Genomic DNA, 14,186 nt, shown 5'->3' with positions numbered 1-14,186 from the left:
ACTCCTGGGTTTTTGCTCTACTTGTCCCTGCTCTGTGTGGCTCCCCTCCCCTTTACAGAACGATGCTCAAAGGCCACAGGCTGCATTTGATCTTGGAGGACCTGCCCTTTTTGCCCTTCTCCTGTGATCTGCTGTGATTAGCAGGGCACTGTCATCCTTTTAAAGCAGGCAGCCCAGCAGAGCCCACAGCACTCTGGCTTCTCCTACCTTCCCTGGAGACTTTGAAGTAATTGTGGGAATTGGTAGAGGCCTTTCGTGTTGATGAGAGCTCCTTTTGTTCTTGCTTCTCAGTTCTTTCAGATCTTCTGGCACAGGCTGACTGGTAGAGGATTTTAGGTCTTTGATGTAACTGATTGTTTTCAATTATAACCAGACCTTTAAGTGGCAGCTTATTTTCTTGCCATCTGTGGTGTTTCCCAGAATTTTCTCAACTTTTCCTCCTTTACCTCATCCTCTATTTCCCAGGGGTCCTGGGCAGAGGGGACTTTGGTCCAACTTTAAGTGTTAAAAGTAGTCATGACTGTTCATCCTTGTGGGGTGGGGGATGTGATGAGAAAGTTGAACTCCAAAGTCAGAAATGCAGACTCAGCGGGTTACCTTATGTCCGGAGCACCTGAGAGTCTGGAGGTGAAGGAGAAATTCTTCCTTTGGATCCCTCAGGCACTAACCCATCCTTCTATGCTTGGTCTGAAATCTCGGTGGCATTTGCCATGTGAAAGATGTTACTTCAGTTAGGGATGAGATTTTCAGAAACCTACCATAGAAGATGTAATAACATAAAACAATATCAGTTATGAGGCCTGCTCAGCCTGAGACCCACAGACACAAAACATCCCGGGCAGCGAGACCTTCCAGAGCACATAGTGTCTAGGTGCAGAGTGGCTTCTCGAGGTCTTTGGCCTTTCACACTTCACCGTCTTGCAGCTACAGTGAAGAAGGGCATCCTGAATGAGCTGTGCAGCTATGGGGAACCTCCCAGGGCCCCTCATGGAGGCCTCAGATTCCTCAACTGTGAGATAGGAAGAGGTCTGATCTCTGAGGTCTCTCTCAACTCCAAGTTCTGTGATTCTCTATAGTAGTTTATGCTTGACTTGATTAAATTTCCACAAAAACATTGCTCTAAAAAATGAAAGTTAATATAAAGCCATTTGAAGGGAAAAAAGTTCTCAATATACCACTGGCTTAACAAAAATGATTTTTATTTTGCACTTTTATCTCGTTTGTCTTAACCCTCACAGGTACATGGTAAAAATAGTTGTAATCATAGTGCACACATAACGGTTTTTCCCATTTTGTTTAATATTATATCATGAATATGCATGCTCTTTATATTTTCATGACTTTACTATATATTCCATTCTTTTTTAAATTTTTTTATTGGTTGCTCAAAACATTACAATGCTCTTGACATATTTCATACATTTGAATCAAGTGGGTTATGAACTCCCATCTTTACCCCGTGTACAGATTGCAGGATCACATTGATTATCATCCACATTTATACATACTGCCATACTAGTGTCTGCTGTATTCTGCTGCCTTTCCTATCCCCTTCCTATCCCCTTCCTATCCCCCCCTCCTCTCCCTTCCCCTCCCATCACCTCTCTCTACCCCATCCACTATAATTCATTTCTCTCTTTTTTTCCCTTTCCCCTCACATCCTCTTATGTGTAATTTTGTATAACAATGAGGTTCTCCTTCCATTTCCATGCAATTTCCCTTTTCTCCCCCATTCCCTCCCACCTCTCGTCCCTGTTTAATGGTAATCTTCTCATGCTCTTCCTCCCTGCTCTGTTTTGAGTTGCCCTCCTTATATCAAAGAAGACATTCGGCATTTGTTTTTTAGGGATTAGCTAGCTTCATTTAGCATAATCTGCTCTAATGCCATCCATTTCCCTGCAAATGCCATGATTTTTTTTTAGTGCTGAGTAATATTCCATTGTGTATAAATGCCAAATTTTTTTTATCCATTCATCTATTGAAGGGCATCTGGGTTGGTTCCACAGTATAGCTATTGTGAATTGTGCTGCTATGAACATTGATGTAGCTGTATCCCTATAGTATGCTCTTTTTAGGTCTTTGGGGAATAGTCCGAGAAGGGGAATAGCTGGGTCGAATGGTGGTTCCATTCCCAGCTTTCCCAGGAATCTCCATACTGCTTTCCAGATTGGCTGCACCAATTTGCAGTCCCACCAGCAATGTACAAGTGTACCCTTTTCCCCACATCCTCACCAGCACTTGCTGTCTGACTTCATAATGGCTGCCATTCTTACTGGAGTGAGATGGTATCTTAGAGTGGTTTTAATTTGCATTTCTCTGATTGCTAGAGATGGTGAGCATTTTTTCGTGTATTTGTTGATTAATTGTATATATCCCTCTCTGAGAAGTGTCTGTTCAGGTCCTTGGCCCATTTGTTGATTGGGTTATTTTCTTATTGTTTAATTTTTTTTATTTCTTTGTATACTCTGGATATTAGGGCTCTATCTGAAGTGTGAGGAATAAAAATTTGTTCCCAGGATGTAGGCGCCCTATTTACCTCTCTTATTGTTTCTCTTGCTGAGGAAAAAAACTTTTTAGTTTAGGCCCATTTATTGATTCTTGATTTTAACTCTTGTGCTATAGGTGTCCTATTAAGGAATTTGGAGCCTGACCCCACGAGATGGAGATTAGAGCCAACTTTTTCTTCTATCAGACGCAGAGTTTCTGGTTTGATATCTAGCTCCTTGATCCATTTTGAGTTAACTTTTGTACATGGCAAGAGAAAGGGATTCAATTTTCCATTCTTTTGGTAGGTTCTATTTAAACTATTACTTTAGTATTAGACATATAGGTAGTTTCTCTTGCCTTTTTTGGGGGGGGAGGAGTGTACCAGGGATTGAATTCAGGGGCACTTGGCCACTGAGCCACATCCCCCACCTTATTTTGTATTTTTATGTATAGACAGGGTTTCACTGAGATGCTTAGAGCCTCACTTTTGCTGAGGCTAGCTTTGAACTCACACTCTTCCTGCCTCAGCCTTCCAAGTCACTGGGATTATAGGCATGCACCACCGCACCCAGCTGTTTCTCTTGCTTTTATGTACTAAATGAAATTTTATATCTGCTCAAGATTATTGCTATTTTGAAGGCATATTTCTAGACATTTAAAAGAACAATGGGTAACAATACTGACCAAATTATATTGTAATGCCATGTGCATGTACAAATGTATAACAACAAATCCCACTTTATATATAATTACAATGTACCAATAAAAAATATGGGGGGAAAAATCAGTATATCCATGATTGTAGAATGATGACAAATCCCTTGACCTTAATAAAATAATGACTTAATTAAATTTAAAAAGTAGTAAAAATTAATCTGGTGGATTTCACCAAACATTGATTTTTTTTTTCATTTTATTTAATTTTTGTACACAAAAGGAGCACAACTTTTCATTTCTCTGGTTGTGCATGATGTAGAGTCACACCCTTCGTGCAATCATACCCAAACATTGATCTTAAGAGCAGCTGCAAGAGCTTCCTGCCGCGGGAGCCGGGAGAGTCCCAGTCGTTCTGTAGTTCCGAGTTTGTCCTTCGAAGTGCTTTGCTCTTCCCTTGGGTATGAATCAGCCCTTTCTAATGTGGTCCAAAGCCACAGGCTCCAGTCAGCTCCTTTTCTGAGCCTGGCTGTTTGCCTCATGGAGCTTCGGTGGTTGCAGGATCACATTGTTGGCGTCTGAAGCCACAGTTGTGTAATAGCGCAGTCTCTTGACTCACCACGTGGTCTAGTTTTAGGTTCTCCTCAGTGCCTCTTTCCGTGGAGGCCACAGCTAGGCTGCTGCCAAGAGCCATGTAGCCGGGGTAGGGAAAACACTTTCTCCCTCTTTGTTTGGGAGGAGGTTTGGGGGAGTATAGGGAAGAGTGGGGAGGCGGGGTGTTCCCAGGCCGCTGCTTCCTGAGATCTCTCCTGATTTCCTCTTTCTAGGAAGGTTTAACTCACAGAATGAAGATATTTAGTGCCTGGAGGGGTCTCATTTGCCCCATATCTTCCCTAAGTGGTTGGTTGCTATCCTGGGATGAAAGCCATTTTGCTTGGTAGCAAAACACATGCCTGCTCTGGAACCCAGGGCTGAGTATTGCTTCTCTTCCTTTTTCCTGTTATTGAGAAGCTCACTCTTCAACCTCCCTACCTCCTTATCTTCTCCAGTGTTGGGCTTCATTGAGGTCTGGAGGAGGCATGTGGTCCAGCTAAGACAGGAAGTAGGACTTCCCCTCTGCAGCCCTAACTTTAGGAGAAATGTGCGCCCTCTTTAAAATCTCTATTGATAATATTATGAATGCTTGTCTTGCATAGTGACTTTGTAGTGAAGGCAAGAACCAGTTCTGAGATTGCTTATGACATATGATGAAGTGGAAGGAAGATAGATCTCTGTTCAACTGAGAACTGATTGTGACCCTACAAGCTTCCGTTCCTGTTTCCTCTAAGTGTTTTCACCAAGTGCAGCGTATGTCTGGCTGCACTTACCTCCTCCACCATAAGTTCAGACGTCCACCCAGGTTACAGGGTGAGACTGTCGGTTCCTCCGATTTGGGGGCAGGTCTCCACTTGTCTCCTGCCAGGAGCTCTTTCTCCTGATGACAGAGGCCTCCATCCTCTCAGGGGCTTGTGTGTCAGTGGAAACACTCACGTGGCTGGCACTTGAGCAATCACTCACACACCTTCTGTTGGGATTAAAACCAGTGGGCTGGGAGCTGCTCTTTGTGGCACAGCCATGGGAAGGGAATGCTGCTGCTGCACTGTGCCCTCTTGGGCTGCACACGGGGCTTCCCGGCTGTCAGAGTGCTGGGGAAGCATCCCAGAATACTCCAAGGAGCCCAAACTAGAATGTACGGCCTCTTAAAACTTCTGAGTCAGGTGAGACTCTCGCTGTCATCCGGGATGAATAGTCACCTTATTTCATCTGTAAACAAATTGAGGCTCAAACCATATGGCTTATTATAAGCAGGGCCTGGTGGTGAAGTTAGCAAACACATAAGCATTGATTATGCACTTTTAGTGCTCTGAGTTTTTTTACACCAGGGATCGCATTCTAATGTCCCGATTTAGCTGTTGGGAAAAGAGGAAGTAATGAGCTATCTAGTGCGGGGGCTGGGCTGGGAGCATTCTGAGTCCAGAGCCCGTGCTCCAAACCACGTTCTCCTACCACCCACTCCCTGGGCTCGGTTCCCCTGACTGCTGCTCTGGTGTTGTTTCTATCCCATTGGGTCAAGTGGAGCCATCACCATGATGTTGTCACTACGCACACGGAGAACCAGACCCCAGAGAAGGCAAGTATGCTGAGCCAGGAGACGCTGGGGGTTCCACACCTGTGGGCTTTCGCTTGCTTATCTCTGGAACGAGAGATTTGAATCGGGTGGTGTCTAAGCTTTCTTAGCGCTCTCCATTCCAGAACATGGACAGATGCTGGCGACATGGTTGATCAGTGAGAGCCTCTCTCCCCGCCCTGAGCAGTTGTGAACAGGCATGTGCTCTCTCCCTACAGGCATCTTGGCCATCCTCGTCCCCCGCCTGGACCTGGTCATCTCCCTGGTGGGCTCCATGAGCAGCAGCGCCCTGGCCCTCATCATCCCCCCGTTGCTGGAGATCACCACCTACTACTCAGAGGGCATGAACCCCCTCACCATCGCCAAGGACGCCCTCATCAGCATCCTGGGCTTTGTGGGCTTTGTGGCGGGGACTTACCAGGCCCTTAGTGAGCTGATCCAGCCAAGCAGTGCTCCCATCTCCATCAACTCCACCAGTGCCTCTGTATAGTGATCTGGGTGCCTTCTCTGCACCTGCCTACTCCCCACCCCTGTGTGTGCCCCCAGTAACTGTCCCCAGAGCCTTGATGTGGTCAGCCTCTGGGAAATGCAGGCTCTGTCTGGGTACCCTTCTACGTGGCATCTGGGTGCCCTGGCCTGGGTAAGACTGGGGGTGGGGGCGGGGCAGGGAGACACCTGGGAGGTGCACTAGTGACAGCTCTATGACAGCTCATTTGTACCTATTTTAACCCGGAACTTTCAGTTCTTCCCCTCCTCATGCCCTCGCTCTTAGAACCTCGCCCAGATTCTCCCCGTTGCACAGCTCACTTTAACAATTTTAGTTCCCCGTACCTGCTGTTTCCTCCTGTCCCAGGCCAGACCCAGATTCAGTAAGTGGGAGCCTCCCCTCTTTATAAAGCCAGGCCTCTTTCTAATCTCTTTCCCAAAATCGTACCTCAGTATTCTACCTATTCAAGTCTCCAGGGGGTGTCTGGATCTACCTAGTGCTTCTAAGCCAGACCCCACACTGGAGAGTTTTTAATCTTTTCCCTCTCTGGCTTGCTGGGACCCTTGGGCCACACCTTCTCTGAGTTCTTCCACACAGGTCACAACACTATATTCTTCATTGCTTTCACTCTTAAAAGATACGCAGTGCTGTGGAAATGGACAGTATCTATAATTTATTTAAGATGAGGGTTTTTAAGATCTGACTCCGGATCTGGGGTCATTAGGAGGAATTGTTTCTTCTTCAATTGTTTCTTGAGTCAGCTCCTCCTGCTGAAAAGAAACTTGCTCTGGGAAATGTCTGTTGAGGTGCTCAGCACACCCTTGGCGGAGCACCCAGAGGGGTTTAAAGCAGGATCGCCTGCACGTGTGCCTCCATGGGGAGGCACGGGTTTTCCTCCCATTGGTCAGCTTGGTCTCATGCTGAACACAAGAGTGTTAGGGAAATACTCGGGCATGCTCTGGGCCCAAGGCATGCGTGGCCAAGTGGAGGAGGGTTTGGTCAAGGGAGGCTTATCCTGTGGTTGCTTAGTGCATCTTGGCCCCCCTTTTAATCTCATCCCCTGACAAGAGAAAGAGATGGCAGTGCTCACTTGCCATCCTCTGGGGAAGACACCCACTCTGTCGCCATGGGTGGGAGGCTGCGGTCAGTGTGCACAAAGTCAGCTGTGAAGTTCGTAGAATTTAGGCAGATGATCTGACACTATGCATGGTGCTTGGTTTTTTTATAATCACGGGGGGAGGGCAGAAGTAGTGCCTCATCCCAGCAGCCTCTGTGCCCTGGACCTTGAAAGGAACCAATGAACACTAACTGTTGCCCCTGTCCTTTCCCAGGCATCCTGAGTAACCTCAAAGTCAGCCTGCAGATTAGGGAGCAACTTGGGAGGGCAGAGAGAGATGGGTTACCCCACTCTGAGCTGCCACTTCCTTCCTATTGGTGTGTGAAGTATTTCAGATAGGCATTTGTTAACTACCCAGCTCTTCCACTGTGTGTGTGTGTGTGTGTGTGTACAGTAGCTTCTGTGTCTCCTGCATTCCTGTTGCCAGGCCCTCGCTTACCTAGAGATGATTTGGCTTGAAAGTTGGTTAAGGGAAAACAGCAAGAATTTATCAGGGATTTGCTTTTGTGTTTCACCAAAGCCCGTCAGAGCTGCGACCCCCCGCCCCCCAGCCCAGCTTTTTCTTTCTCTTCTGTTCCAAAGCCATCCGAGCTGATAAGGCCTGACCTTCTTGGTAGGGCGATGGGAAGAGTGGACCCTCTCATGTCCCAACCTACCTAATAATCTGATGACTTAGGAAGATGTCACCTTTGTTTACTTATTCTCCCTTAGGAGAATGACACTTTTTAACCCACCCTTGCTGCTCTTTGGTCGTCTCTAATAGGTGCTTATGTGACCAAGGTCCCAGACGGGATTAGCAGAGGCACTGCCCTCTGATGTCTCAGGTCTCTAGAAGTTACCAAAGTGGGCTCAGAAACTGTCACTTCCTGTTCCCGAACTTGGGCTCTGGCAGCCCAACTGTCAGTCCCCCCCCCACCCCCCATCTTCCTGTAGCTGTCCTGAGCGTTGCTTTCAGTGGACAGGTACAAGCCAGTGAAGGGGCCAGACTTTGTGTCCTGCCCATAACTTCCTCATTGGAGGCCTCTGTATGCTCAGAGCTGCTAGAAGCAACCCTGCCCAGGACATTGCTGCAGTTGGGACTGTGATGCTGGGACCTGAGAGCAGGACCGAAGGATACTGAGGTCCTCCAGCTCCAGCTCGTAGCAACATGTGAGCTGTTGATTCAAGGCCCCTGGCCTAGAGAGTGTGGTGAGCAGGAGAGCTGGCCTTAGTGTGTAGGGATATGGGAGCTCATTTGGCATGGCCTATGCCTGCTTCATCTCTTTCTTGTGCTCCTGTTGCTTTGACAACCTGACTGCATGGCTATTTCAGAAAACCCAGGCAAGGTGACCCAGTCAGGGCCTTCCTCGCTGTGCAGTTGCTCAGCTTATGGGCAAGGAGGAAAGCCAGGTGGTGGGTTGGGGGAAGCCCTTCCTCCTGTGCTGCAAGGAGCCCTGGACCAGCTGAGAAGCTCCTCTGCTGCCCACAGTGCTTGCCGAGTCAGAGCCCTTTCTGTGTCTTCCCATGCTGGCTATGAGCCGGCTTCCCAGCTGTTCACTGTGCTCTGTGCCCCTCAGGAGTGCACCCAGTTAAGTAGAAAACTGATCACACAGCCGTGGTTTTCCCGAGTGTGAGGGTGCATGCTGGACGTACCAAAAGCAAACCGTGGGGTTTCTGTTCCTACTGCCGTCTCTTTGGTTCATCCCCAGATTTCCAGGAGCCTACAGGTAGCTTTCTCAGAATCCTCTAAAATGCTGCTGTTGGGCACAGGATTACAGCTCCCGGTGGGCAGTGTCCTCCCCCATAAATGCAGGCACTTGGTGGGAGCAGTGTAACCTGGCATTGGCTGTTCACTCTGCCCAGGCGTTATCACCATTCACAAGTGGCATTATTTATGTCATGCTGCTATCCAGCTGCTAGGAGCCCTTCCCCTGCACAAGCCCTGGCCAGATGTGTGACTTGGAGGCATGACTTAGCTTAGACCCGCCCTCTCCTGTCTCACCTCTCCAGCCAAACCCGTTGGCAGGTGCCTGCTGCTCACTCTCTCTACCCCTGGGAAAGGTAATAATGTCAGTGTGACAAGTAATAACAATCACTAGAAAAATCATTTCCTCTCCCTATTCTCCTCTTACTGTCTGCTTCTCAAACTTGTCTCTCCTCCAGTATCATCAATGTCTCACACTACACATCCTCACCTTTCTCGGAAGTGAAGCGTCTCCCTTTTGTCTGTTTCAGTGGTCTCTGGTCTGTGTGCCTGGCAAGGGCTCTGTACCTGTGGTTTTCTTGCATGGCAGACCTCAGTGTCTCCCCCGGTGGGAATCAGCGCTGCTTTGTCCAACAGGAGACCGACAGTATGAGATGGCAGGATGTGGTGATCACGAGGGCGGCTTCAAGTCAGCCTTAGAATTTAATTTTCCAAAGTACATTACAAATCTCTGAGACCATTAGAGGAAAATAATGCAATGTGGGTTGCTTTGAGAATCATGGTCAATACTTCAAAGACAGTTAGTCCGGCTGGCTGTCTGCTCGGGCAGCCTCAGCCTCCGCCTCTGAGGGTACTTCCTTTTCCTTCAAACCACTGAGTCATTCCTGGCCGGAGGACATAAATGGTGATGATACTGAGTTATCAGATGACAGGAGGTGCAAAACAGTGGAAGGTACCTGCTGTTAGGTGTGTTCTGTGGTGTAAATCAAGGTGATGCCGGGAAAGCAATTTTCTTTTGATGAACAATGAAATCAGGTGACTGTTGTAAACTAAGCTGATTGAAGTATGAACACCAGGAATAAGAGAACTACCACACACAACGTCTGGATGACAGACAGAACTGCATCTGTGCCTACAGAGATGTCTTTCCGCCATGGTATGTGTAGAGATGTGAATTTTGCCAGAATGTGTAGAAGATCTTGTTTTGGATTGCACACATAGATTATGTGTTGAACTTTTTCTTTTCAATAAACGAATTGTATTTTTTATTTTTGAGAGGTTGCAGTCTGTGTTTTTGTCTTTATGCTTTTTTTTTTTTAATGTCACTCAGTTCTCTTCACTGGATTTTAGTTTAAATGTCTCTAGTTATTCCCAGAGTTCCCATGGCAAAATAGTACCAACAGCAGAACCATCCATGGAACTGAGAGGTTGCCACAAAAGAGACCATGAAATTTATTTTTTTTTCTGTCACACAATCCTGCCCTCCCCAATTTCCCCCTGTTTCTCTTCAAATCTTGAGTTAAGACATTTTAGACCTCTCTGAGCCATGTCAGATGATCCCACATAACCAGGCATGACAGATCTGTGTGTCAGCTTGGTTATTCAACACAACACTAATCTAGGTGTTGCTCTGCAGGTGTTTTGTATATGTATTTACCATCATGATTAGTTGTCTTTAAATAAAAATCATTCTTAATATGAATGGATAAAGAAAATGTGGTATATATACACAAATGAAATACTCAGCGATAAAGAAGAATGAAATTCTGGCATTTACAGGTAAATGGACAGAAGATGGATACTTATGATGCTAAGTGAAATAAACCAATCCCCCAAAAAAACAAAGGCCAAATTATCTCTCTGGTATCTGGATGCTAATCCATAACAAGGGAGGATAGGGAGAGAAAGAATAGAAATTCACTGGATTGGACAAAGGGGAATGTGAAGGGAAAGGAGTGGGGATGAAAATAGGAAAGATAGTAGAATGAATCAGACAGGACTCTCCTTTGCTCATATATGAGTACACAGCCAGTGTATCTCCACATCATGTACAATCACAAGAATGGGAAGTTATATTCCATGTACGTATAATATGTAAAAATTCACTCTACTGTCATGTATATCTAAAAAGAACAAATATAAAAAATAAATAAAATCATCCTGGCCCAAGTTATTTATATATATATATATATATATATATATATATATATATATTTTTTTTTTTTTTTTTTTAATAATGTGGATAAGCTTTGTTCATTCAGTTAAAAGGTCTTAACCTGAAGTTTCCCTGAGCAAGATGAAATTCTGTCTCCAGACAACAGCATCAGCTTGGGCCGGTGAGTGTCCAGCTGCCAGCCTGCCCTGTGAATCTCAGACTTGCTGGTCCCACAGTCATGTAAGCCAGTTCCTCAAAACCTGTCTGTTTTATTTTCTCTGTCCCACACACCCACAGTGTACTTACACAAAAATGACTACCATTCACAAGACAGTAAAATATCATGACGTCACTGTTGTATGTACAGTCCATCATTGACATCCTCTGAAACACGGTTATGTGACAGTGACTTGTGTGTGTACACATATTGAGTCATCTCAGAGACTCAAAGCCAGCTGTTCCAAGCCACCAACTAGTAAGTGGCAGAACTGGGATGCTCAAGCCTTTTGATTCCAGAACCCAAGTACTTCCCAAGGGCCCGGCTGCCTGCCTGTCTGTTGCGGCCTCGGGAGGGAAGCCAGTCTTTAGGGGTGGCCGTGAGGGTCAGAGAGAATGTTATAAAAGCACCATATTTCATAAGCATGATGGGGTGGTGAAACGTTTTCTGAAATAGCTGACAAAGAAAATCAAGGCCCTGAGGTGTTCTGTTTGTTGACTACGCACTGTTCCTTATGATCTTGCCTCTCCTGTGCAGAGAACTCAACCCTTTTCACATGGTCCACCTCTTCAAGTTACTATTTCTGCTCACATTCTTAATTTAATGGCTGCAATCCCTCCTTCCAGATATCCAGGCTCCTTAAGGCAAGTCCACTAGAAACTAGAAGCATAAACTTGAATGACAGTGGACTGAAGGCAGACCCTAACCCTGGGGCTCTTCGCCAGGTCTCTGGTTTCCTCATGCTCAGCCCATGATTAATGAGTATGCTTCACTCGACCCTGGCCATTAGTCCCCCCTCTTAGTTTTAAAGATTGGGGTGTAGTTTTCAGATAATAGCATTCATCTGTTTTTCCAAGTGTACAGTTTGATGAGGTCTGACAAATGCATGCAGTCATGTGACCACCATCTCAATCAAAATATAGACTATTTCCTTTAGCCCCAAAGTTCCCTTAGACCCTTTTGTGGTCAATCCCACCCCCAAACAGCCCAGTCCTTGGCAACCATTGATAAGTTTTTCCCTCTCTCATTTTGTCTTTTTTAGAATGCTGCATGAATCAAGTCATTAAGTGTTGGCCTTTTTGTCTGGCAGTTTTCACTTAAAAGAATGGTTTTCACATTCACTCGTGTTGTTTCATGTATCTGAGTTTTATTTTTACTTCCATATTACCTTCCATTGTACAGACGAACCATCATTTGTTTATGGGTTGACCAGTTGACAGATGTTTGGCTTGCTTTCAGTTTTTAGCTATTATGAATAAAGCTGCTATAACTGTTCATGAACAGGTCTTTGTACACATAATTAGTGTGAAGTGATATTTTATTGTAGTATGAGTTTGCTCTTCTCAGATGATGAACAATGTTCTGCATTGTTTTTCTAGGGCTTGGGGGTCATTAGGCTATCTTTAATGGAATATCTATTTAAATATTTTGCTTCTTTTAAAGTATAGTTATTCGTATTTTTAACTTAAGCTTTCAATTTCAAAATAATTATAGATCCACAGGAAGATGCAGAGAAGTGTACAGAGAGGCCCAGCGTCTCCTTCACCCTGTCTTACCCCGTGTTAGCATCTTGTACAACTATAGTACATAATCAAACCAGGAAAATGATGTTGGCACATCCTGTGAAGTCCATGCAGATTCTCCAGTAAAATACACATTTGTGTGTGCAGGCATATGTTTTTGTGTTTGTGCACACAGCTCGCTGCCATTTTACTACCTGTGTGGCTTCCTCTTTTCCACCCCACAATCTGGGTGGCTAACTATCACCACAAGACTGCTTTATGTTGCTCCAATGTCTTTGCTCCTCCACATGGCTAGCCCCTGGCAGCCACTAATCTGTTCTTCATCTCTAGGAATATGTTATGTTACATAGATTTTCTGTTTGTATCCTTTGAGACTGGTTTCCTTCATTCAGTATGATTTTCTTGGTAATCATCCAAGTTGATACATGTATCGATAGTTTGTTCCTTTTTACTGCTAAATGGTATTCCATAGTATTCATTTGTAACCATTCATCCATTGAAGGATATTTGCATGGTTTCTAAATTTGGCTCTTATAAATAAAGCTACTGTGAATATTTGTGCAAATGTTTCTGCCTGTAAATAAGTTTTCATTGCTCTGGGATATGTGCCCAAGAATGTAATGCTGGGTTGTATGGTCAGCCTAGTTTTAAAAGGAACTTCCAAACCATTTTCTAAAGGGGCTATACCACCTTACACTTACACCACAGTCCATTTTCTCTGCATTCATGCCAGCCCTTGGTGCTGTCACTGTTTTTTATTTAGCTGTTTATCAGATCCTAAGATTCTATATATGTTTTGTTAGATTTATGGTTTTAATTTCCTTGGAGTGATTGTGAGTGGTAATGTGTTTTTTTTTTTCCCAGTTTCTGTGTGTTCATTGGTAATGTATACACATGCAGTTGACTTTTACATGTTAATCTTGTATCCCATTGTGACCTTTTGTACTCAATAATCTCTTGAGTTTTTTATTAGATTTCTAGAGGGTTTTGAGGACTTTTTGGTTTTTTGTTTGTTTGGCAATCATGCTGTCTGCAAATAAAAATAGTGGCTTTTTAAATTTTCAGCAACTCCTCTGACAAGGAGTTAATATCCAAAATTTATAAATAACCGAAAAAAAAAAAAAAACCCTCAATGCTAAAAGACAAATAATCTAATCGATAAGTGGCCAAGAGAACTAAACAGAAATTTCTCAAAGAACCACAAATAACCAATAAATATATGGAAAAAAAAGTTCAACATCTTTAGCAATCAGGGAAATGCAAATCAAAACTACATTAAGATTTTGTCTCCAGTTAGAATGGTAATTATCAAGAATACAAACAATAAATGTTGGTGAGGATGTTGGGGGAAAGGTACACTCATACATTATTGGTGGGACTGCAAATTAGTACAACCACTTCGGAAAGCAATGAGGAGATTCCTTAGAGAACTAGGAATGGAACCACCATATGCCCCAGCTGCCCCGCTTCTTGGTATTTATCCAAAAGAAGTAACATATTGAAGCGACACAGCCACTACAGTGCTTATAGCAGCACAATTCACAATGGCCAAATTATGGAATCAGATGCACATCAATAGATGGACGGATCAAGAAAATGTAGTATATATCACAATGTAGTTTTTACTCAGCCTTAAAGAAGAATGAAATGATGGCATTTGACGGTAAATGGATGTACCTGGAGAACATCACACTA

General features: G+C 44.6%; 1 protein-coding gene across 3 annotated transcripts in view; it reads left to right on the top strand.

Moving 5' to 3' along the window:
• The window catches only part of Slc36a1 (solute carrier family 36 member 1), a 49,279-nt gene extending 39,408 nt beyond the window's left edge, over window positions 1–9,871 (top strand). Inside the window, exon 11 of one of the 3 annotated variants that reach the window (XM_046446403.2) lies at window positions 5,527–9,871. In XM_046446403.2, coding sequence (XP_046302359.1) covers window positions 5,527–5,798 — 272 coding nt within the window. In that variant the 3' untranslated portion in view covers window positions 5,799–9,871. Of the gene's footprint in view, window positions 1–2,622; window positions 5,228–5,254; window positions 5,500–5,526 lie in introns of those variants that run through there. The other 2 variants (XM_058579914.1, XM_058579913.1) reach the window with 2 other exon arrangements.
• Window positions 9,872–14,186: the final 4,315 nt, after the last annotated feature.

This window comes from Marmota monax, unplaced genomic scaffold, assembly GCF_021218885.2.
Source record: "Marmota monax isolate L192 unplaced genomic scaffold, Marmota_monax_Labrador192_F-V1.1 WCK01_AAM20220418_F8-fsc00188, whole genome shotgun sequence".
Lineage (NCBI taxonomy): Eukaryota > Metazoa > Chordata > Mammalia > Rodentia > Sciuridae > Marmota > Marmota monax.
The sequence above is the reverse complement of the archived record's forward strand: the minus strand, read 5'-3'. Positions and strand labels throughout refer to the sequence as shown.